The following is a 26266-nucleotide window of genomic DNA, read 5'->3' as shown; positions in this document are numbered from 1 at the left end:
CCCTTGCACAGACTTGCCCGCGGGGTAAATTCTAAAACTCATGTGTATTTCTGCTTCTGGAGAAGGATTCATGCATCTCTGCTTCTGTGTATTTCTCATGCTCTTTTTCACTGTACAACAGAACTTTTGCCTTTTCAGTTTTTCCTCTTAATTAGACGCTCTTCAATCAATGGAAAGAGGAAACACCGCAGAAAGGTGTAAACTGACAAGAAATTCAATGCTCACACTTTGAATTTTAATTTGCATGTTTCAGGTCATTGACAGCTATATATATATAATGTATTTGAAGTTTTTGTATATAATACTGTAGCCACACAATCCACGGGCATAAGATTTATAATTATTCCGAGTTTATTATTATTAATAATTTATGCATTTAATTATATACATGATAGTGCTGACACCATGCAACTAGGCTTCTAAATGATTTTAAATTATGACTAGAGAAATATAATTATTAAAATAAAAAAGATCTTACGTGGAATCACAGGGAGTACTGCAACAATGTTAAAGTACTGCAATAATTTTTTTATTTTATTTTTTTATAAATTGGATAATTAGTAACTAAAATATAATTAAATGCTAATAGACCGTTAAACAATAAAATAAAATAATATTAAAATCCAAGAATATTCCAAAAAGAAATGAAATAAAGAAAACATCTCAAATCATGGAAATGGCCAAAGTGTAGTATAAATAGGACCAAAGGCACATAACAAACAACAATATTCTACGTAGTACGTAGTTCATAGAATTATCTAAGATGATGATGAAAAGAATGGGGGCTTGGATCATGTTGCTAGCATTATTGACTATGGTTGGCGAATGGTATGGTCGTTGTTATGGGTGTTTGGAGGAAGAGAGGATTGGTCTCTTGGAGATCCAATCTTTGATCGACCCACATGGCGTTACCTGGAGAGATAGGAGATTGGCGAATGGTAATTGTTGTGAGTGGCCTGGGATCGAGTGTGATAACACTACAAGGCGAGTGATCCAACTCTATCTTAGAGGAGCAAGGGATGAGATCAGCTTGGGCGATTGGGTTCTCAACGCATCTTTGTTTCTGCCTTTTAAAGAATTGCAAAGTCTTGATTTGGGAGTGAATAGAATTGTTGGTTGCTTGGAGAATGAAGGTTGGTGTTCAATGTTTGTGCACTTAATTATAATCATAAAATAAATGAAGGTTGGTTGGTTGGTTGGTGTTTAATGTCAATTATCTTGCTTTGATGATTCTCTTTCCAGGCTTCGAAGTCCTATCATCAAAACTGAGCAATCTTGACCTACGTTTTAACCGATTTAATAATGATAAAAGCATTTTGTCATGTTTCAATGGTAACCTTTCCACTCTCAAGTCTTTGGATCTATCAGGCAATGGGTTGACAGCTGGATCAGGAGGTAGCTTCTATGGTAACCTTTTAATTATTTAGCTTCGAAACCTTTTCTTTTCTCCTTCTCATATCATTTTTTTTCTAAGCATTTAATTATTTTCTTCCAATATGCTTTTGAGGAACATCATGCAGGTTTCAAGGTCTTATCATCAAGGTTGAAAAAGCTGGAGAACCTTCTTCTAAGTTGGAATCAATACAACGATAGCATTTTTCCATCTCTTACTGGATTTTCATCCCTCAAGTCTTTGGATCTATCAGGCAATCAGCTGACAGGATCAGGTATAATACACAGTTTCTACCTACCGAAAATGCTTCACATGACATTCTCTTAATTATATTGTTTCTTTATCAAGAAAAATGAGGACTTTATATATCTACGTAAAGAGGCACTTGGAATGAGGTCCAAGAGGCATATATTTTATTCTTATTTTGGCCCTTTTATGCCAAAAGTGGTGTAATATTTAGATTAAATTAGTAATCAGAAGTTCACTTCAAAACTCTCCTATAAATACATATTTTATATTTATCTTTTAAAATAAAACCCACATATTGGACCGGTTTTCGGTTTGTAGCCATTTATTATTTCCTCTCTTTTTAATAATGGGTTTTGTATTATTTTGGACCTTTTCTTAATCAAAATATTATTCTGTGGTGGAGGATATTGCCATATGGTCGTGGTGAATGGATAAAATTGGGAAAGTACTTGCTAGAAAACAGAGGAATTAAGTTAGGAACAAATTATAATTACTAAATTAGTGACAACTAAGCATCTTACTAACTAAATAGATAGAGAAATTAAGTTACCAACGGATTTCGACTTGCCATGGATTAATATTCATGTAGTTTTTCAAACTATCATAACTAATTAATTAGTTTTAATTACCGATGAGATCTTAATTATAAGTTTCTTTATCTTGTTTTGTAAGTCTATCATAATGACTTTATATCCATAAATTGTTTTTTTTTTCAATCAGAATGATATTTAAAATTAGAATGATAATTAAAAATTGTTTCTTAACCTATTTTATAATTAAATATGCGTTCGTTCATGTATCATTCTTTTTATGTATAATTTGAGAATCATATATCAATTGAACAACAGCTCATTATGACTTACTCTTAGAAACATTAACTCTCTTGCAGGTTTTGAGATCATATCATCACATTTGGGGAAACTCGAGAACCTGGACCTCAGCTATAATTATATATTGAACGACAACATTTTATCACATCTGCGTGGATTTTCTCATCTCAAGTCTTTAAATTTATCAGGCAATGTGTTGCTAGGATCGACGACTGTCAATGGTAAAGTTGTGAATATCTCTGGATTATTCAGGCAATTTGTTGTTTTTATCCAAAAATCATCTCACTATTCAATATCAGTTCTTTATCATAGGTTTAAAAACTTGATCAAGATAACACTTAATTTCTTGATTGCCTGTTTTCAATTCACTAATCATAGTTTAGTTTCTTAAAATCTTAATTAATAATATTGAATGGAATATGGCTATTCTGTACCACCACTATTTTCATCATATCTCTTCTTCTTTCTTTTTTCACAGGGACTTTCTTCAATTCTAGCACCCTTGAAGAATTGCATCTAGATCGTACTTCTCTCCCAATAAACTTTCTCCAAAACATTGGAGCATTGCCTGCTCTTCAAGTCTTGTCTGCTGGTGGATGTGACCTCCATGGCACCCTACCTGCTCAAGGTAAATTAACAACTCTCCATCCGCCTATAATTACATCATCAACAAAAGATTCTTTCAACACTCTTTTGACTGTTTTGAGATAAATTATACAGGTTGGTGTGAATTGAAGAATATGAAGCAGTTAGATCTCTCTGGAAATAATTTGGGAGGTTCACTCCCAGATTGTTTGGGAAACTTGTCTTCTCTACAGCTATTAGATGTTTCTGAAAACCAGTTTACTGGAAATATTGCCTCCGGTCCTCTTACCAACATCATATCCCTTAAATTCCTCTCACTATCAAATAACCTCTTTGAAGTTCCCACCTCAATGAAACCTTTTATGAACCACTCAAGCCTCAAGTTCTTCTCCTGTGAGAACAACAAACTAGTAACAGAACTTGCTACCTTTGATAATTTGATTCCAAAGTTCCAACTAGTCTTTTTCCAATTGTCAAAACCATCAGAAGCACTCAATGTAGAAATCCCCGACTTCCTCTATAACCAATACCACTTAAGATTCCTTGATCTCTCCCACAACAACATCACCGGAATGTTTCCATCGTGGTTGCTTAAGAACAATACACGATTGGAACAACTATATCTGAGCGACAACTCCTTTGTTGGTGCTTTGCAGTTGCAAGATCACCTCCATCCGAATATGACCAATTTAGATATATCTAACAACAACATGAACGGTCAAATTCCAAAAGATATTTGTTTGATCTTTCCAAATCTAGGCAGCTTAAGGATGGCTAAGAATGGATTCACAGGCTGTATTCCTTCTTGTTTAGGAAATATTAGCTCTTTGAGAGTTTTAGATTTATCCAACAATCAATTATCCACAGTAAAACTAGAACAACTAACAACAATACAGTTTCTCAACCTGTCAAACAACAATTTGGGTGGTAACAACTTTTGGGGTCAGATATTAGATTTTCCATTATATTGGATTTTATTGGATTTGAGTAACAATCAATTTTCAGGCATGCTTCCAAGGTGGTTCGTCAATTCTACGGACCTTAGAGCAATTGATTTGTCCAAAAATCATTTTAAGGGTCTGATCCCAAGAGACATTTGTAAGCTTGGCCAGCTTGAATATCTGGACCTTTCTGAGAACAACTTGTCTGGATATATACCATCTTGTTTCAATCCACCACAAATAATCCATTTGCATCTATCCAAAAATAGATTGAGCGGTCCATTAACATATGGATTTTTTACCAGCTCTTCCCTGGTTACAATGGATCTTCGAGATAATAGCTTCACCGGCTCCATTCCAAATTGGATTGGCAACCTTTCATCATTGAGTGTTCTTCTTCTGAGGGATAATCATTTTGATGGTGAGCTCCCTGTTCAGTTATGCTTGTTAGAACAATTAAGCATTTTGGATGTTTCACAAAACCAGCTCTCTGGTCCACTACCATCCTGTTTGGGCAATCTTACTTTCATGGAAAGTTCCCAGAAAACATTTGTGGATCTTGGAGCTAGTTTTCGATCAAGCTCCATAGAAGAAGCTTATTATGAAACAATGGGTCCACCACTAGTGGATAGTATGCTCAGCTTGGAAAATGATTTTGTTCTTAACTTTACAGAAGAAGTGATAGAATTTACAACTAAAAATATGTACTATGGTTACAAGGGGAAAGTTCTTAGCTACATGTATGGTATTGATCTCTCCAATAACAACTTCGTAGGAGCAATCCCACCAGAATTTGGAAACTTAAGTGAGATACTGTCATTAAACTTATCACACAACAATCTCATTGGATATATCCCTGCAACATTCTCAAACCTAAAGCAGATTGAGAGTTTGGATCTTTCTTACAACAACTTGAATGGCGCCATCCCTCCACAACTTACTGAAGTTACCACACTTGAAGTTTTTAGTGTGGCCCACAATAACTTGTCAGGTAAGACACCCGAGAGAAAATATCAGTTTGCGACCTTCGATGAAAGCTGTTACGAAGGAAATCTTTTCTTGTGTGGACCTCCATTGCGAAACAATTGTAGTGAGGAAGCAGTGCCGTCACAACCAGTGCCTAATGATGAACAAGGAGATGATGGTTTCATAGACATGGAGTTTTTCTACATCAGTTTCGGTGCATGTTACACAGTTGTGGTGATGACGATTGCAGCAGTTCTCTACATCAATCCATATTGGCGACACAGGTGGTTGTACTTCATCGAAGATTGCATAGATACTTGCTACTATTTTGTGGTGGCTAGTTTTCGCAAGTTCTCCTACTTCAGAAGGTGAATTTGTTACTGGGGAGACGGTCGTTCCTAGTTTGTGATGATTGTTTGTCTAGCTATTGGTAATTTGTAGCGTACTGTCTCTAAGCTCAGCCTTTCTATTTGATTAGTTATTTGGGCTAAATATATAAGCTGGACTTCTCATTCCGGAATCATTAGGAAGGAAACTGATTTGGATTGGTCATTGACTCGAGTGTGATTACTCTTTCAACTCTCAAGACTTGTCTGAAAATAAATTGCCAAAACCACTACTAAAGTATAAGCAAAATATTTTATGCCTTTGTTTCAAGGGCGACCCCACCTTAGTTATTCAATCAAAGCATTGAAATCGGAGCAAGAAGATCCACCTTCTTCAACAGCCTTCCTGGCCATTTCTTTGCTCTGCTGCTCATTTTCTCTGCTTCTTCACCCATCATAATTTGAGTGATTGCCTTCTCTATAGCTTCACTTTTAACATGATCTCCATGCACTCTAAGCCATTCCTTAACTCCAGTTTTTAATTATAGAATTGCTCAGCAACTCAATCAGAAAATTGTTGAAGATGGAAAACCCAATCAGAAAATTATTTTCCTTGGGGAACTAAATCGATAAACGGCCGTTGTTTATGGAGGCCATGATTTTTTTTTCTTTCTTTTTGTTTCGTGTATAGATCTGGGCTGTTGGAATGCGAATGTGTCAAAACGAGAAAGTTTATGGAAAATTCTGTAGTCTTTTATCAAGGAAGCCAAATGCGGCCACATAAAAACATCTTTTGAATAGTAGAATTAATCGAGATGTTGACTCGAATATTTATATTAATCTTTACAAAAAAAAAAAAATTTCTTGAATAGTAGAATCATGTAGTTGTACACTTACCTTAAACACATGAAATAATAAGAATCTGAGGCTTCTGCAACTTCTACGGCTTGAAGCGGAGGTAATTTTATTTATCTTTTATAGTTGGATCCATTTACTAAAACTTTATGAACCTTCAAAATTAATAGTCAGATTTGAGAAGGATAATAAGATTAGATTGACACAAAGATACACCACACCACTACGGTTCATTTTAGGGCAAGGATGGGCCTATTTGGAAGCCCATGGGTTCAGACTGTAGTTTTGACACCCGCATTCCAACAGCCCAGATCTATACACGAAACAAAAAGAAAGAAAGAAAAAAATCATGGCCTCCATAAACAACGGCCGTTTATCGATTTAGTTCCCAAAGGAAAAAATCCGTCACCTACTTTTCATTATAGAATTGCTCAGCAAATATTGGTCTCCTAGGCACAAAAAAAAATTCTCCTTATCAACAACCATTCTTATTCCCGTTTTAATACTCTCCTAAGCATAAAAAAAAAATTGTCCTTATCAAACATGCAGCTATGACTTGAGACATTCAGAATTTCAACCTCATTTTCTATAAAATTCAACAATACTGGATATGGTCACGATTCAATGGAAAAAGTCCCACTTATTTTCTTGAGACCTTTTTCCATTGAAATCTTGCAAGACTATGGCATACATGAACTCCATCTAATGAACAGTAAATCACAGAAATTACCTTCTGATAGAACTCCTCTTGCCAATCAACGTCTTTTGCATGTCCACTCTATGCTGTAGAATCTAGGGATGCTACAAAAATTTCAATGTGGACAACAAAATATTAGAATTCATGTATTTTTGTGTGTTTTCCATATACAAGGGTATTTCTGTAATTTTAACACTTGCTGAAAATTATGAAATATTGCAAGTCTCAGTTTTATTTTCCATTTAGTATTTAATTATTCCCAAAGTATAGCGAGCTTCATTAGGTTTTTCCTATTCTACATAGGACTATTAGTACTTTCCTATATAGGAATACAAGTCCTTTTTGTATTAGGAACTTCATCTAAATGTTAGGTAATAAGATAAATGCAGAATGAGAGGGTGAACAGCTGGTGCAATGCACTGGAGGGTATGATGTGGTAACAAATGCGTGAGTGATTGCAATGGTTTCAATAGCAGTGGCATTACTGATGCCACAAGTGGCAGCATTGGCACATAAAGCTACCTAAAAGAGCATTGCTGATTTGAACCATTATGAGAGGTGAACAGTTGGTGCACCGCACTGTAGGGCATCATGTGGTTACAAACGCATGTGTGATTGCAATAGTTCCAATAGCAGTGGCATTTCTAATGCCATAAAGGGAAGCAGTGGCACATAAAGCTACCAAAAAGAGCATTACCTGGCATTTGTCTCTGAGAATTGGCAAACATAGTGGAGGGAATCCCTTGTCCCATTGAATTCCCCACTAAGTTCTGTGAAACACCAGGGATACTCTGCATGTTAGGATTCTGGACAACAGTGTTGGGGATAGTCTGGGTTACACCAGAGACAGGAGGCAGTGCCGCTTGTAAACCAGCATAACTATGAACTCCATTAGATGCCATGCAATTCTGCATGTTTTGTGATACCAACTGCTGATGTGCTTGAGACTGATCAGTGGACAATAGGATAGGGAGAAACAGCCCATGATTCTGAACTTCAGGGGGCATACTATGGGATGTTGTTCAAGATAAAAGGCAAAAGGGAAAACCATGTCACAGAAAAAAAGAAGGCACTGAACAAGGAAGACAAATGAAACATCGACAGTTCACACATAAAGTTATGAGCGAAACAATTGGGATGGATTTGATTCAAAGCATAAAAGTGTGCTCTGACAATTTTCGGGGATGGGGGAAGAAGAGGCGGCTGAAAACAAAAATAATATGACAATTTTCAGGGTGGGGGAAAGAAAAGGAGGAGGCAGAAAACAAAAACAATCTGTAATATTCTTGCATAACATTCATCAATTACTCAACTTTTTGATTAAAGCATGCCATACACATAGCAATATGCTGCAATAAAATGCAAAAGAGTTTGATAACAATGCGATAAACAAAACAAAAGTTAAGATGTTTAGAAATTCAATGCTCGGCAGCATTATTATATATGAAAAAAGGATCAAATACTTTCTCTCGGAAAAAAAGCAAGAAAGTGACGTCTTACCTCCTAAACAGGAAAATCTTTAAAATCTACCATCTCAATCATAAAATATAAAATAGCCATGCATCACAGTCCTTGTTCATTAACAAGTTAAGGATGAAACATTTCACATGCATTACAGAATTAGCATCATGGAGGTGATCATGAGATTTTTCCAGCAAGGCGATATACATAGCAATATGCAGCAATAAAATGTAAAAGAGTTTGATAACAATGCGAGAAGAAAAACAAAAGGTAAGATATTTAGAAATTCAATGCTCGGCTGCATTATAACCTGCTGGATCCATGGGGGCAGTGGGCATGGCGTTTTGAGACCTGATCTCCATTGAAAGCATCTCCAAAGATATTTTACGCAGATAATCATACTGAAATCAGATATTAATAGCAAAACATTAGATCTCAGAACAATCCATGTTACAAGAGGAGGAAAATGGATATATGCTCTATCATTTCATCTTTTGTGAGGATATACTTATGTTTCCTCTCTTTTTATTTAATTATTTAAGTATTGATTTGCTATTTTCTTTTTGCACACTTCCCTTGTACTTGAACTTGGTCACTCTAAATAAAACACTTGTCAAGAGAATTAACGAAAAGATGTGAACTCCCAATCAGCCTTGCATACAGAGTGAACGGTGAGGATGTGTAAGCACACTACACGCACATTTGTACATGCATATATGCATGTGTATATTCATGTCAAGAGAATATCATAATTATTGAACCTCGCATTAGGCAAATACCTGATTGGTGGCGATAGTATAATTCTTTTCCTCAACACGTATGGCAAATTTCTTGAGTTCTTGTAATCCCTCCTGACCAGAAAACAAAAGATGCCTCTTTAATGTCTCCATTCTGCACATGCAAATCATTACGTTTCATTTTTAATGACCAGGCAAGTATAGAGAAGTTAGCAGCAGCGAGCAAGAACCCTGAATTCATAAACCACACCAATATCAGAAATGTGTGGAATCATTAGCAAAAAGTAAAAACAAATAATGAGATAAGCAAGAGTTGGTCAAGTATTATAAGACATCAAAATACATAGACATCCTTTCCCTGTATTATTCCAGAGGTACAGATTTTAGGAGTTTACTTGGCCACCCTTCTGTCTAAAAATTCTAGCTACGAGCTTCATATATTAGTGACTTAGTTGCAAAGCAGGGGAGTCTGTGAAAACATTACAATAGCATTTACTCTGAGTAACTTCTACGCATGTGCTGTAATTGACAAAGAAAAGAAGAGAAATCCTTTCAATATATGAAAATGCAACGAGTTAACCTTATCTCACACTGCAATATATACTCTACAGTATTCATTGACCAATGCAAGTGCCAGCAGTAGTTGTCTATATGATTTTGGATGTAGAGAGGTCAACAAAACATTCAACTTTATGCTGAGAATCTAGGAAACCATGCACCATTGTGGCTAATTGATTTTTGTCTGCTGCTTTTCAACTTTAAGATCACTATCATTTCAACCATGTAGAAGTTAAAACAAATAGAAGGCCCAAATCCAACACCATTCATTTAAGTTCAGTTACAACTCGAGTTTTAAATTGAAACACGTATGCTCATAGCAATAGATTAACCTTGAAATTTAAAGCTGAACAAGCTTCATGCAGCCATCCAAGAGGTCATCATCAAAAGAAGAGATTACACAAGAAATTCCAACAAAAATTACTTCCCAGCACTTTATGTTCCCTCAAGTTTGCTTCTCGTGAGAAACACATGAAAAGATGAAACAAAAAAAAAAGAGGTGTGTGATACTTGAGGTTGCCTCATGGCAATCCTGTTGATTTTAATTAACCCTTGTCATTCTCCTTTTCTTTCATATAAATAAAAAATTTACTATTTTGCAGCACTTGCACATACATTTTGTCGACTATTCTTTTCCGTGAGTCAGGCCGCAATTGAATTCTCCAATCACCCTTGTCCATGACAGGTTCTCCGCCTGGGACAGTGGGCCAACCAAAAAGAAAAAAAAAATCATATTGCATGTTAGAATAGACCCTAAAAAGAAAGTCAGGAACGACAAGAAGAGCAAAAGCACATCAAGAACATGAAAAATGGAATATCAGTTTATTCAGACTTGAATAGATTTAAAAAGAACTTCCGTCTAATATCATGTACTTTATTAAAGAATTCAGCCAAATATGGATCCTGGGTATTCGGCCATTCAAAGCAAAGAATCTTCATGGTGCTTCTAAACCAAAGAAGCATTCTCTTCTAAGCAAATACTTACTGTCAAACCCCACTCCCCTTCCCCTCCTGTTCTTGTTATTTATGCATATATTTACTTCTCCGAAATAATAAATATTGTAGGGAGCAAATAGTGTAAATAGAAAGAGGAAAATACCACATCCCCAAAAGAATAAAGAAATAAGAAGACAAACAAAGTCATAAAACGAGGCTTTTCAATCCCCAATGAATATCAGCAGACTAAATACCACAGCAAAAATAGAAGATGAAGAGGCCAAAAACACTAAACCATCCCAAAGAGATTGTCTAGGATGTTTTAGTCTTGGAAAAAGACGAAGAAAACAACGAGCATTAACAATGAATATTTCATGTTATCATCAACTCTAAAGAGCAGACTGATAAGAATCAACTTAACAAATTTACAGGCACATTTTTCTTTGAACAGACAACACAATAACCCTGACCAGACTAAATGCTCCACCCACAGTAGAATCGGCTGATTGCGCCTTTCTTCGAGTTGCGTTCACGAGCAGCGAGTTCATCGATCCGATTATATATCTTTTTAATTTACTTATTAAAATTGAATTTATCTCTCTGGATAATAATTTCAGCTAAATAAATGAAAACACAGACGTAAATTTTTAATAATTTCAGTTAAATAAATGAAAACAAAGACGTAAATTTTAAAAATAAAAAACATGATAGAAAAGGAAGCACCTGGTGGAGATTTGAAGCCTTATTGGTTGAGGTGGCGGTGGAGGCGGCGATTTCCTAGAGTGGAGGAGGGAAAGAGAGCTTGACAGATGACTTTTTTTTTTAATATGAATATTGTTAGCTTGCGTATACTTAATAATTCTACAAACTTTAAAATTTAATTTTTTAAATTTTAAAATTAATAATCATATAAATATTTTATAAGTATTTGATGAATCTAAAATTTTTTAATACTAAAATTAGTGAATTTTTTAAGACTGAAATTAGTGACATGTTAACAAACTAAAAGAAATGTATTGTTATGCTACTTTACTGTTATAACTAACAAACTAAAACTAAAACTAATATATATATATATATATATATATATTAAGTTCATGTGTTTGTTTGCTATTAAAAAAGTTGGTCAACAGAAAATGTTTTCCTGGAAAATTTAAACGGAAAACACTTTCCGGAAATTGTGAAAAATTTAGAAATATCATATTATTTGTTGATTATATCAAATTTGATCCTCAAACTTTTGATTGCTATATATATTTTGTTTTGAATATTTATTTTTCAATTTCATCTCTTAAAATTTAATTTTTATATTAACTTTGGTCTTTATTTTTATAATAGTTATTTGCTTTTCCCTTATCATATTTTTATTGAAATTTTTTATCTATCAAATTTGATCCTCATTCTTTTGATTGTTACTTATTTTATTTGAAATAATTTATGAAATATTAATTATTATTATTTTAATTTCTTCATCTTTTATTTTTTTTTGTTTTTTAGATTTGATCTCTATTATTTTGATTATTATTTATTTTATTTGAGATAATTTATGAAATTTTTTTTTAATTTCATTCTCATTCAACTTTTTAATTTGTAAGATTTGTTCCTCATTATTTTAATAAACTTGAGAAAAATAAAACATTAATAAGTTATTTTCCAGCTTATTTTTCATGACATAACCAAACACTGGAAAGTGTTTTCCAACTTATTTTTTATTACACTACCAAACATCAAAAAATAATTCACTTTCCTAAAATTTAATTTCCAAACAAAAACTATTTTCTAGCAAACAAACAGGCTTAAGACATTGTTTCTTGGACACTGTGTGTGAATCATGTGGCTTCACAGTCTTTACCGCGCTCCCTCTCTGTTTTTCGCGTTTCTTCTCGCGCGGTGGGTGTTCCCGCGCTTTCATCTCGGTTGCTGAGGCTCTATGGCGTCTTTTCATCGACTTTGTCTGGTGCATGTTCAGATTGAGGCGGGGTGCTAGGCGCGCGAGAAGATTACAGCCGACGGGAAATCACCTGCATCGGCTGGGATGGCTTCATTGAAGTCGTCCTCTTAGTCTGTGGCGGGCCAACTCATTAATGAAAAAATTATTCTAACTGAGACATTGTTTTTGTTTTTATAAACTCTTTTTTATTATATTTTTTTTATCAAAATTTTTATAGAAAATATCATATAAATTCTGGTGTGATATTTATTCTGGTTGTGCTAAGAGTAGATAATAAATTGTTTTAAAACTAAAGAATTAATCATTATCTCAATTTAATTTTTATTTTAATTATTGATTTATATGCATGTTTTATATTATGTGGAAACTTGATCACTATAGTTAAAAGGAACGATAATTTTATGAATTATTTAAAACAATTTATTTATTCTATGTATATGTATGATGATCCGGTTATATATGGAATAGATAATCTGTCAAGAACAAAGTGATTATATGTTGACATAGATTAAAAAAATAGTTTAATTTTAATAGGAAAAGTAAAGTGTATATATCTTCTGTTAAATTCCATGATTGTGTTAAATTCTTTGTCGTCTGTTATCTGTGTACTTATTGCATTGATTCTACGGGGAAATAAATTTTATGTTGCATGGTATTTTCCTTTGTTGTTGTGTTGATATGAAAAAAAAAAGAATGGAAAAAAAATTGCATTATATATATATATATATATATATATATATATATATATATATATATATATATAATCCGAATGATATAACTAAATTTTTGAAGGCTCAACATGGATATTATAAAGCTCAAGAGAGAGAAAAAATAAAAAGAAGATAAAAACTTTGTTGTTGCCAAAACCACCGCGAATATAACAACACACGCCACATTATCTATACCTTCACATTACATGTTGGATTATCACATGCCTCCTGAATAACATGTTATGCACATGTTAGCTTTTTTATTAATTTATTAATATTTCTATATTTTAAATTACTAAATAACCCCTAAGAGCATCTAAATATTACAAAAAAGAAGAAGCTATATTGTAAGGATGAAAACGAATCCCAAGCCAGCTATAGATTTTTTTATTCTAATGTTAACTTTGCCATTTTACAATACACAAAAACATGGAAAAGACTAAAAAGTATCTCTTGTCAAGGTCAATATTTTTTAACTCTCAAGGATATTGACGTTATTTTACTAAGCAAATAAAATAAAATAGACAAAATAAACCCTAAACAAAAGGCCAATTGTTTTTTTGCTTGCAAAGGCAACGATGTAGTTTTAGTGTGCAAAATAGAAGTAAACCTATTAAATTATCCCCAATCAATTTACAAATAACCTTTAGATCACTTGAAAAAGATAACTTTACCTGGTTAGCAAGTCAATTCTTTTGTATAGAGAAGGGCAAAAAATTAATATATTATGCTAATCCACAAAGTTTTACTTCATGGTCTATAATGAACGACTTGAATCTTTGATCTCTTTTAAGGTTTTTTTTATATATAATTCCACTTTGTTTTAGTTCATGTATAGATTTTTAGAATGCATTCTCAAACCAAATCTCTCTTCTCTTGCATGCATATAATTGTTTTTAAAATATTTTTTTTCACATTTGATAATGCCGAAACCTTTTTTTTTTGTGTTAAAAAAATTAGGATAGCTGGTAGTGTGGGTCACTTGTCTAGTTGGATACTATAATGATATTTTATTTTTATATGAATACTGAAACAATTTATTTTTGAAAAAAATTTCTTTCTTTTTTATTTGGTTTTCTTTTCTTCTTTTTTTTTACAAATTAGTCCTTTTTTTTTTAATTCTTTTTTTGGCCTCATTATATGACATAAAGTTTTCAATTTAATTAGAAAGAAACTACTATACTAAAAAGGTATGCTTCTCTTTATATATATTTTTTGGTTTTTTTAAAGTGGTCCTTATATTTTTTTTTTGGCTTCTTGATTTGGTGTTTTTTTCATTTTGTTTCCTTTCAGTTTTTTACAAATTGGTCTTTAGACATTTTCTTCCCTTTTTTATTTAACTTTTTTGGGTCTAATTGTATGAGATAAAGATTTTAATTTAATTAAAAAAATTATTTATTATACTAAAAAAGTTAGGGTTTTCCCTCCTACTTCACTATTCATATCCTCTCCTTTTTCAAAAAAAAAATAAAAATTCTGTCTTCTAATTTTTCTTCTTTTTATGATTGAATGATTTTTGTTGTTTTTTTTTTCCTTTCAATTTCACTTTAATAATTTGTTGATTTTGAATTGGTCATCTTAATTTGTTTTTGTTTCTTTTATACGTGGTTATCACAGTCTCAAACAAATATCTTTAAATTTGTTTAATGCTTAATTTTGTAAGTGTCTATTTTAGTTATCATATCATTATATAAAAAATAGTTTTTAATCCCAGTGGAGTTCATGATCTAGGTTGTGTATTTAACGAGTTAAACCGCGAAGCTTGAGTTGATCTAGTATACCATCATCTCAATGTTAAAAAAAAAGACGTCATCTTGATTTTGTTTTTTAAAATTCAAACCATATTTTTATTAGTCATTTGAGTTGCCTTAATTTGCACACGTCAAACCAACTAGGTCATGTACGGACAACTCCCTTGCAAATTAATTTTAAACATATGCTAGGTAAAAAGTCAAGTCGAGAGGTTTTAAAGTTGTCAAAGGAATTAGATTTAATAACAATGTCATATTGTTTCTTTGTTTTTAAACTCTACCTTCCAATTTTTTATTCCTTTCAATTGAATTCTTTTTAGCTTTTTCTTGTTTCATCCTTTAACATTTGGTTGATTTTGAATTAGTCTTGTTTCAGTTTGCTTTTTATGATATTATTCTACTCAAACAAATGTTCTGACATTTGGTTGGTGCTCAATTTTACGAGCATCTATTTTTGTTATCATATCATTAAGTAAAAAATAATTAAAAAACAAAAATTAAAGTTGTTAAACCAAGTGGACTCCATTATTCGGGTCGTAGGTTTGAAGAGTTAAGCCACAAAACCAAAGTCAATTTAATATATGTCATCATATCAATGTGAAAAAAAAAAAATCATCTTGAAATTTTAGTTTGGACCCATTACATTGACCGGATCATGTTAGAATAACTTTTACGTTGGTTAATTTTAAACTTAATATAATTAAAGAGTCAAATAAGAAGAATTTAAAATTAATCCACTATACCTAGCTAGTTTCTCAAGCCTAGATGATTTTTTTATGTTGCGCAAAACGTAAACTAGTTCCTTCCAAATATTTACAAGTAAACACTCACGCATATGATGATAAAAATTTGAGTAAAATTTTATTTAATCATTTTCTGTATTTTGTGAAACAAGTTGTCGCTCGTCGGAAAACACTGCGCGGCATCCAGTCCTGGCAATGACGATTTTTCTTGATTTTGTTGAGAGTCGCCACCTAGTATTTAATTAAAGATTACTAGAAAACCTAAGTTGACTGGTCTTATCAGAGATTCACGGGTAAGAAACTGATTATGGTTAAAGAAGGTATTAGCATCCCTAACACACCCTACCTGAGATAAGCTACTTCGTAGCTTTGATTTAAAGAAGTTTTAAAAATTGTCTTTTCATCGGATTTTAAAAATACAACTTCCGTACAAGTTTGTACTTCTACACTGTGATCCAATCAAAATATTAAATCCTTCTTTATTCTTTTACCGTCTCATTATAAAAAGATCCCTAAAATAAATACAAACATGCATTTTTTTTGTTTTTTTGTTTTTTGTTTTTTCTGTTATTTTTTATAATTCAATAACATAAATAAAAAAAAATACAAGCACAAACACACATTTTTTTATTATATTTTTTTCTTCTTTTCTTTTTTCTTTTTTTGCCTTTTCTTCTTTTTCCTTTTTCTCTTCCTTTTTTACATCCACAATACAAATTATAAAATTCAAAAATCAATAAAAATTACATCACATAATTTACAATTTACAAAATAGTCCCCAAAACTCCAGAAATTGAAAGGGAACCCTCTGCCAGCCGGAATAGTGCACAAGAACGCTGGTGGCGCGTGTTCCAATGCGCCACCGTCACTGGCGGCGCGTGGTTTCACGCGCCGCCGCCGGAACTCCAAAACAGCAGGGGTCAGTCACGGTTTCCCCTCTTCTTCCCCTCACCGGCAGTGAGAATCAATGTCACCTGCAAAAGAAAAAAAATACACAAGGCAGTAGGTTTTAATTTCATTCCCCTTGTTTTCGGATCTGTCTCTCTTTTTCTCCGTTTGGGCAGATATGTTAGTTTCTTTTTCTTTCCTAACCTCTTCTGTTTCAGGTGGCTGTCGGCTTCTTCTCCTGGTGATGGCAGTGGCGGCAAGCTGCTGGAAGGGAGCAGCTGGGATGGAGAGGGACGGCGCGTGTGGCTGGTCTATGGGTTCTACTCCTCCGTTGCTGTCGATGGCCGGCCAGGGGGGAAGAAAATGGGGGAACCGACTGGAAAATGAAAGGAAATGGAGAGGTGGCCGAGAGAGGGAAGAACCGCTGGGGGCGAGGAAGAGAGCTTGTTCGTGGGGGGCTGTGAGAGGAGGATATGAGCGGCGGTTCTGGTTGGAGGAGATGACGCTGCTGCTGATGGCGAAGACCGGCTGAGAGGAGAGTGAGGGGGGCGGTCTGTTCACGGTTGGCCGGTTTGGGCGAGAAGGAGCAGCGGCCGGCCTCTGTCTGTTGGAGCTGGAGGCCGTGAGAAGATGGGGGAATAACTGAGCAGGGGAGTCTTGTGTGCAGCTGGAAGAGGGGAGAAGACCGGGCTGAGGAAGAAAAATGGAAACCACCGGGTGGGGGGCGGCGACTGCTCTTGGAGAAGAAGAAGAAGAACAAGTTTTGTAGGGTTTTTTTTATTTTTTTTTGATGTTGTCAAAATTGTCCCCAGATTTTGAGTTAAAGGCTGCTATTTATAGGCAGATTATTTTTCGGGCTTCAAAATTGGTCCCTCAAGTTTTGTGTTTGGCCCCTAATTTCAATCAATTCACTTGGTAAAAAATTAAATTGGATCTCTTAAAATTTCAATTTTTCAATTAAATCCAAATTAAGCTCCCAAACTTAATTTTTCACCAATTAAGCTCTCAAATTAATTTTGACCCCCTTAAAGTATAATTAAGTCCTTGCACTTAATTAACTCCTTCAATTGGATCTAAATTAATTCTTAAACATAATTAAAATTCAATTTGGCCCATGATTAAATCAAATTGGCCCATTAAAAAATTAATTATGTCATTGGACTTAATTTCTATGCAAATTCGTCCAATACTCGTTTAATTTGACCTTTGAATCTGCATTTTTCTATTTTTTGGGCATAACAGCGTACACTTAGGTCTTGAAATTCCTCCGAAAATTGCAGCTTGATTTTCGTCTATTTTTGCAGTCTTTCTTGGTCGGCTTTCTCCGCATTGCCAGCTTTTATTTTATTTTTTTATTTTGATTTTTTTTTTTATTTTTTTAGAAAAAAAAACAAATTTTAAGAAATCACCCAGAATTGGGTGATGACACAAACAAATTAATCCCTCAAGTTTTTTAAATAATTAATTGATTCTTTAATCACATTTTAACGTCAAGTTAGTGGAACAATCCAAGGAAATACTGCTGACAGCTCAGCATTTTACTAACAAAAAACTAATGAAGGGACCAGTTTATCATCAACAAAACAGCCAAAACAAAAAGCTATTTCACTGTTCAGTGTCTCAATGTAGAAATGGCATTTTGTAATTCTAGGGAAGTTTAATGTCTTTTTTTTATTATTTACGTGGGATGTCCAGAGTTATTTTTTTTTATTAATGTGGGGTGTTCAGGTCAGCTTCCACGCACCTCGACTAATCGCCACGGGTCCTGAAATAAACGACCAGATAAGCTTTTAGTGACTATCAATATTAGCAACCACATGGCTCGAACCTGAGACCACATGAGGAGTAAATCCTTTGGTCTCAAACTCTTACTACTGACCACCTACTAGATGGTTAAGAAAGTTTAATGTTATTTATATGGAAAGAGCATCGTGATTTCAGGAAGATAAAAAGTTTAATGTTATCTCATTGTTCAGTGTCTCACTTTGAATTTTCCATGTTGAATTTTATTGTATATTCTTTTCATAGACTTTTTTGCTTGACTTCAATAAGTATGTTAATTAAGTGTGCATTCAATGTAATTTTAGTTTGTTGCAAAAATAGATACATGCATGACTTTTATTTAATAAAATTGATTACATTCATAAACTTGTTTTATTTAAATAAATACACAGAATAATAATAATTCATAATTTTATGATTAATTAATATTTGTATAATAAGAATACATGATGCATGTATTAAGTTCAATGTTTTTGAAAAAAAAATACCTTGATAAATTTTTTTATTGATTAATGCATAAATTTATTTAATAAATAATATCTTGATTAATTAATAAATTTCATGGTCCCAATGATATTAATTTATAGATGTTTAACTATTTATTGTATTAATTTTTAAAAAAATATATAAATTTTACATGATAAAATTAAAAACACTTAATTCCATATAAGGAAAATATTTATATTTTTAAACCACAATACAAAAATACCAATATGTATATTCAATTGTACCACTAATTAGGCAAGATGCTAACACGTTAATTACATTGAAGCAAGTGTGTCAACCAGCTAAGGAGTTTACGCAGAGTTTCTCAACACATACTCTTGACACACAAGAAGGATGTAGGTAATTCTCGAGGAGAATTGGTCTCTGAAGAGTTGAAGAGCCTATAGACTTCTAAGAGGAGTTCTTGTGTGAATTGTTAGCAACTAGAAGTTTCAGTTATGATAATAATAGTTTAAAGATCGTCAGATGTATTGACAATTTACGCAGAGTTTCTCAACACATACTCTTGACATACGAGAAGGATGTAGGAAATTCTCGAGGAGAATTGGTCTCTGAAGAGTTGGAGAGCCTATAGACTTCTAAGAAGAGTTCTTGTATGAACTATTAGCAACTAGAAGTTCTAGTTAGGATAATAATAGTTTAAAGATTATCAGATATACTGACAAGCTACTGCATTAGGAGACATAACATGGTTTCGCTATCTCATTAGGTAAGGTTGTACAGACACAAAAGGTTGTGTTTAAATATACTTTTCTTGTAATAATTCAAACCAATAAAAAAATTATTTATCCTGAGTTTGGCTGCCCTGAATAATTTTTTTTAAATCTTTTAAAGAGTTCTTTAAAAGGTTTTCAATACATCATATAAAAATATAAATAGAATAAAAAGGAAAAGAAATGTCTCCCGACGTACAAAAACGATAAGATCTTTTCTATAAAATAAGTAAAATTTAAATCATATTTTATCAAAATATATGATAAAAATTTGTTAAAAAATATTAAAATTGTAAAACACAAAATAGTTGTTAATACTAACTAAAAAGTAAAGAGAAAAGCTTAATAATAAATAAACATAAAAATATTTTATCTTGACATTGTTTAAAATTTTCTTTTATTTAATTTCAATAATGTTATTAATGTTAATTGATAATGATATCCCATACAAACTTTAAGTTTAATACCACTCATGTTTTCTTTTATAGCATGATTTTTATTGTCAAGGTTGCAGATAAATAAGCAGGGAACTGGGATTCAATAAGCAGGGAACGGTTGCGGATATCAATCATTACTGTAGTAAATTTTTCCTCAGTAATATCTAAAACACGAGAGATCATTGAACAACAAACAGGAAACCTGACATCAAAAACATAAACCTAATTATAATTTTTTTTTAAAAATGAATTTTATATCTGCGCAATGGATGGAGAATATCTGCATCCCTATCATAACTTGCAGAGGATTAATTTGGAAGATGTTTGCATGATAAAATTTCTCTAAGAAACTTGAGATCTAGGAGCCCCAACAACCAATTTCTTTCTTGTAACCAGTCTTTCACCAGTGAATGAGTACCTCACCAGCAAGCCAACGAATAGCTTATGCTAGTTTTGACATAAATGGCATTTGAATTTCATGCCTTGGACACAAATTGTAAGTGAAAAAGAATATAGTTATTGTAACTATTGCAACATTGAAAAAAAAGGGGCAGTTTTAGAGCCAATTGAATTGCAAATTACACTCCTACAGAGATAAACGTTGACAAAGTATGAAATTACACTCCTACAGAGATAAACAATTGATTCACTTGTTTAACAAAGTAATATCTAGAGCTTATAAGAGCAAGGAATTTCTCAAGAATATATGAAATATATATAAACATACCAAGCGTACAGCTCCACTGGGACTTGCAGAATTTGTCGCCATCACATGACATCTCATGAACGCTAAAGAATCAACAGATTTTTGCATAGGAAAGCTGGATACTACCTATGGCTTTTTCACTGGAAACAGTAGCTAAAATTTGTAGAGGAGAAAGAAGAGCCTCCCCATTGTTACTCCCTTCTTCTTTAGTCCTAACACTCTTAATAACAGGTTCACCAGCAGGATTGGTTAGTCTGCCATCTAATAGGGCAGCATATTAACCAAAATTATCGAAGTTAGACCTCCTTTTTTGCCATATCATTACTGGGAACAACATAAGCTACTCAGGACTTTGTCTTCAGTTGAAAATTGTTGCCAGCAAGTGATGCGTGCATACAATTTCTCGAGATGTTGAAGGCTTTCCAAGTTCTGTATCTCTCCAGCAAGTGATGTGTTGTGCACATCCCTAAAGCAAATTGCAATGGAATGAGAAGTGAAGTAAAAAAAAAAGTGAAATCAAATGAAAACAACAGGAAAAGTCAGAGTTAAGTTTACAGTGTTTTAAGATCCAATAAGTCACCCAAAGGAGGACTAATTAACCTCAAATTAATGTCTGAAAGCTCTCTAAGAAAATCAATAGGTTCCCATATTATCGGTGAGTTATCCTCCCACCCGAGATCCAAGCTAGTAGACTGCTGAATGACCTGAAGTGCTGACACCGCTGCAAAATTCAACAACCAAGAGAGAAAGAAGAATAAATTATATCCAAGTAACAACAAATCAGAGGTGAAAATTCACGTGGACCCAAATTTTAATATTTTTCTTGTTTTCTAAATCAAAATAGAAAAAGCATTAAAGTAATGAACAAACACAACACCAGAAGTTGGAACACAAAATGGCCACATGCTAATTGCTTCGACCTCATAAGGACTCTGATCTACAACAATTTCTCTCATCCTTTGGATTTCCAATAAACTTCTGGTGTTGGGTTTGTTCATTACTTCAACTCAACAGAATAACCTCCAAGTGGGTATATGCATTAAATACATAATGATGCTGTTGTCCCAATCATAGAAAGAAGTAGCCACCACATTAGCTCAACTTCAACAGAATAACCTCTCCCAATGTTGGGAAGAAACCCAAGGTGAGGCCAAGTGGGTTTATGCATTAAAAACATAATGAAGAACTGTTCTAATCCACACGTCTCTCTTTTTTTTGTAATGAACATTCAACTAAAACTCAAAACCTCTGGCAGAATGACATAATGAATACGACGAAAACCAAAAGGCAATGAAAAGAGAAAGAACCTGGGAAAGAAGAACATCCACTAAGGAATGAAAAGCTCCAGCAAACCAACCGAAAAAAGATCCTGCAGAGATAGTGATAACACAACACAAACCTACATTAAAAGAAAAGAAACTAAGAAATCAGGAAGATAAACTCAATGAAATCAACAGAAAAAAAATAAAAAACAAAAGCAAGCTAATCAAAATAAAGGAAGAGGAGCTCTAGAAAAATGAGCACCAATGGTAGAAAAACATATGAACAGAAAAGAAAGCAAAAAAAAAACCAAAGAGAGAGGCTTGAAAGAAAACCAAGACAAAATGCAAATGAATCTATCAACTCCAACCCACAAAAATATGTGAAAGCATGGGAAATTAACCCACGGATAAGAGAAGAAGCAATGGAAGGAAAAAAAGAAGACTACACTGATGGCGTAGCAACAAATGGCCAAAGAGTGATGCCCAGACTTGAAAGCAAAAGAAAACAAGAAATGAAGAGCTAATTGGAAATTCAAGACCCAGCCTCAAGAAAAGTCCTTGCGACGAAGACTCTCAAGAACTGATATGTCAAAAAAGGAAAAACCAAAAACACCCCCAGCAAAAGAGCATGACATGAACTGAGATAGCGACATTACAAACCAGAAGATGAAGTCTTTCCCGCAAACTAAAACTGAGTAGGGAAATAACAGGATTCTAGTTGGAATAAAAGGAGAACATAGTCTGACAAAAGCAAAAACATATGCTGGGAGTGGAAAGGATTGTCTCAAACAAACTAAATGCTAATCCCCAAGCAAACAGTAGAAGCTCTTCCAATGCTGGAGAGAGACCCAAGGTGAGGGCAAATAAGTGTGTAATGATGTTGCTGCCCCACTCATTTAATACGCAATGATTCTGCATTGACATCAAAAGCTGAGTCACAGTCAAAGAGCAACTCTTTCTATAAAGAAGTTGAGCCAAGCCAGACTTGACGCCAACAAAAAGACCAGCAGAGAAGCCAAGACAACCTGCAAGAGACCCAGCAGAAATGCAGCCCAAGGATCCCAAAAAAGCTGCAACAGCCAACTCAGTCGTGACAGAGCTGAGCATAACAGAAACAAAGCAGGGAAAAAAGGGCTTGATTCTGCATTGACAACAAAAGTTGAGCCACGGCCAAACAAAAACTCTCTCCACAACCATCAATCCTAAAAAAAACAGGTGATGAAAGGCCAGCCAAGCAGCTGCAACAGCCAATCCACCCGTGTCTAATTTGAGATACCTGAGCATGGCAGAAGTTGAGCAGAGGAAAAGGAAGATAAAAAGCTGCCTCAAGGTACTGTTACAATTCACAGTTTCATCAGCTTTGATGAATCACATGATTTAGCTTCTTTTTTTAATAATAATTTTAATTTAATATATATATAAACTCATGTGCTTTTGAAGTAATCATTTTTAATTCGTTTTTATGTGTTTAAGAGTAAACTTTTGTATCATGTAACAATATAATTTTTTTCATTGTATTAAATCAACATTGAAGGGAATTTAACATGCTAAAGTAAATTATAATTCATTATCCATAATAATTATTAATCCATATGGATGAAAACAATACCAAGAAACTAACACAAGCAAGACTGTGTGTTCCGATCATAAAAATAGTATTAGTTTTAGAGATCATATAAACCATAATAAACTCACCGTTTGGTAACAATAAAATTAAGTTCTGAAATGGTGGAACCCGTGTAATTTTTACGTTTCCACCACAGGTTGATAAAAGCATTATCAACCTGCTTTTAATACATAGAAAAGCCAAAAACCTTGTTTACCTGCAGAACTGTTAAACTTTACACTTTCCAAATTACCCCATCCTCTCCGGCTAATATCTTTTTTTTCCAAACCGTGCACATCCAAAATGCTCCCCAACTCCAGTACAAGCTTTGAACCACACACACACACACACACTCCACTTAACAAATCTTAAAACTATTTAACTAAAGTTCGAAATTAACATTTTAAAATTTAAAGAATCATAACACTTTCTATCTTACATTACAAAATATATCTCAACCTTTGTAAATCAATCATATTTGATTTTTAGTATATCTTATGATAATATATATTTAAATACAATAAAAAAAATAAGTTTTCTTCTTTTTAATTTATCTTATGTAAATGCATGTTTAAATACAATGCAAATTAATACTTAAATTAGTTGTCCTTTATGGTAATTTAACATGCATCTTCAACTTCAACCACACTTTTAAACAAATAACTATAACTTATTATTTTTTAAAAAGTATTTTCAACCACAGTTTTAACGAAACACCTATTTAAATCAAACACATCATAATAAAAAGTGATTTTTGAAAACCAATTTTTTTTAAACTTTAACCACAAAATCTACCACAAAAACAAACACATCCATGCGTATAAGTAATAGATTTGTGGTTTCACGCTACTACACAGGTCGGGTTCTTTTTATTTGTTCAAAAAACTCCTGGGTGATGCAAGTATGTTTTAAAAAAGTTAAAAAAAATGACTCAGAATATAGATCCGACTGAGAAAAAAAAACATGTAATCTAATCAGTTAATAAAAGAACAAATAACCAAAGTTAATGGTATGATTTTAAAAAAAATCATAGGAACCTGAGAAAAAAGGTCACCGAAAAAAAAAAAAAAGACAATGAAGCTATGATTCCAACTAATCAAATTAAAAAAAAAGATAAAAAAAGGGTAAAAAATTTACTTGAGTCAACTTAAATGAGCATGTCAAATATAGAAACCATGTCATGAGACCGAGATAAGCCAATAAAAAACAAATTAAAAAAATCTGAAGTCTGATTCTAAACAAATCAAACATAGAGGGATGAAATTGAAAAACAAAAGGACAAAAAAAAATCAGCAAATTAGAAAAGATTATGAAGCTTAAGTTTAAAACAACTTAATGCTAAAGGACAAAATGTAATAAATATTAAATTGAAAAAAGTTCATAAAAAAAAAACCCGACCCAACTTAGACTAACCTGTTAAACTCATGATCTATGTGATGAGACTAGGATAAAGAAATATAAAGGAGAGAAGAAAATAATGAAGCCCAATATAAAAAAAATCTTAATTCTTGAAGGATGTAACTGATAAGAAAAATTAATTACCAACAAGTCTAATATTGAAAGATGGAATCGGAAAAAAAAATTAATTTAAAAAATTTACCAAAATAAATTCAACATAAAAAGATAAATAAAAAGAATTAAGATAACCCATACTATTTTTAAAATTAGCAAAAAATTATATAGAAAGAAAATAAATAAAAATAATAGAGCTCGATATCCAATTGAATAACTATTGAAGGAAGAAATTGAAAAAAACATGAGTTTTAAAAAAACAAGCAAATATAGTGAACCTTGAGTTAATTTTTAAAACTCGTAAGCGTGAAATCATAAACATGGGTTCGATCAATAAGTTAAATTCCCAATCAATTTAATATTGAAGGATAAAATTAATATATTTTTTTTAAAAAAACTATCAAAGTGAAAAAGTAACAATAAAAAGAATGATAATCAAATTTGATAGGAAAACAAAATGAGGATGAATTATAAAAAAGATCAATTTAAAGTATTATCTAAAATAAAACAAATAAAAATCAAAAGAATGAGGACTTAATTCCCAACTAATTTAATGTTGGAGGATGAAATCAAAGAAAAAATCAATTTAAAAAATTGCCAAAGTGAAAAAAACAACAATTAAAAGAATGAGAATCAAATTTACTAGGAAAGAAAACCTAAAAAGGATAAAATTGTAAAGAAAAACGATTTAAGAAATTATCTCAAATAAAATAAATAAAAGTCAAAAGAATACAGATCAAAATTGAAATATGAAAAAAATTAAAAGAGGATAAAAATAAAAAAGAATTCTAAATTTATGAATTATTTCAAATAAAAAAATATAACAGAATAAAATCAAAGAGTTAGCTTTGAAATTTTATAAGATAGAATTGAAAATCAAAAAGGATAAATAAAGAAGAAGAAAAAGAATCTAGCAACACCAAACCATAGTGTTGGCCACATACATTGTCGCATCATAGAAAAAAATTACTAAGACAATTCAAATGCTGCTAAGACAATTCAAATGTTTCCGTGAAAGGTAGTGTTAATTAACTAGACAACCTTGAAAGGCACATAAGTCATCCACTTGCTATCGTGGGTTTATGCATCAACAAGTTTTTTTAAGTAATATTTAATATTTATTTAAATATAAAAAAACTCCTACCGTAATGAATTTAAATTTCA

At 32.6% G+C, this 26266-nt stretch overlaps 1 protein-coding gene, 2 long non-coding RNA genes and 1 pseudogene across 5 annotated transcripts in view; 1 reads left to right on the top strand and 3 right to left on the bottom strand.

Moving 5' to 3' along the window:
• The window catches only part of LOC133700785 (uncharacterized), a 93386-nt gene that overhangs the window by 12423 nt on the left and 54697 nt on the right, over window positions 1–26266 (bottom strand). The window lies entirely within an intron of this gene.
• On the top strand, window positions 705–5520 carry LOC133700780 (cuscuta receptor 1-like). 2 transcript variants are annotated; one of them, XM_062124445.1, is made up of 6 exons: window positions 705–1133; window positions 1243–1395; window positions 1521–1667; window positions 2532–2693; window positions 2951–3100; window positions 3193–5520. In XM_062124445.1, the coding sequence occupies exons 1-6, from the start codon at window positions 764–766 to the stop codon at window positions 5334–5336; spliced, it is 3126 nt and encodes a 1041-aa protein (XP_061980429.1). In that variant the 5' UTR covers window positions 705–763; the 3' UTR covers window positions 5337–5520. The 2 variants fall into 2 exon arrangements, with proteins under 2 accessions (XP_061980429.1, XP_061980428.1); XM_062124444.1 differs by having other exon boundaries at window positions 1243–1407.
• LOC133700783 (mediator of RNA polymerase II transcription subunit 15a-like) lies at window positions 5488–11268 on the bottom strand (annotated as a pseudogene).
• LOC133701484 (uncharacterized) lies at window positions 20683–22918 on the bottom strand. 2 transcript variants are annotated; one of them, XR_009843578.1, is made up of 4 exons: window positions 22645–22918; window positions 22030–22091; window positions 21323–21443; window positions 20683–21188 (listed from the first exon to the last, which is right to left on the bottom strand). It is a non-coding gene; the product is annotated as an uncharacterized LOC133701484 (long non-coding RNA). The 2 variants fall into 2 exon arrangements; XR_009843577.1 differs by lacking the exon at window positions 22645–22918 and having other exon boundaries at window positions 20690–21188; window positions 22030–22576.

The sequence above is a fragment of the Populus nigra genome, chromosome 8, assembly GCF_951802175.1.
Source record: "Populus nigra chromosome 8, ddPopNigr1.1, whole genome shotgun sequence".
NCBI classification, from domain to species: Eukaryota; Viridiplantae; Streptophyta; class Magnoliopsida; order Malpighiales; family Salicaceae; genus Populus; species Populus nigra.
The sequence above is the reverse complement of the archived record's forward strand: the minus strand, read 5'-3'. Positions and strand labels throughout refer to the sequence as shown.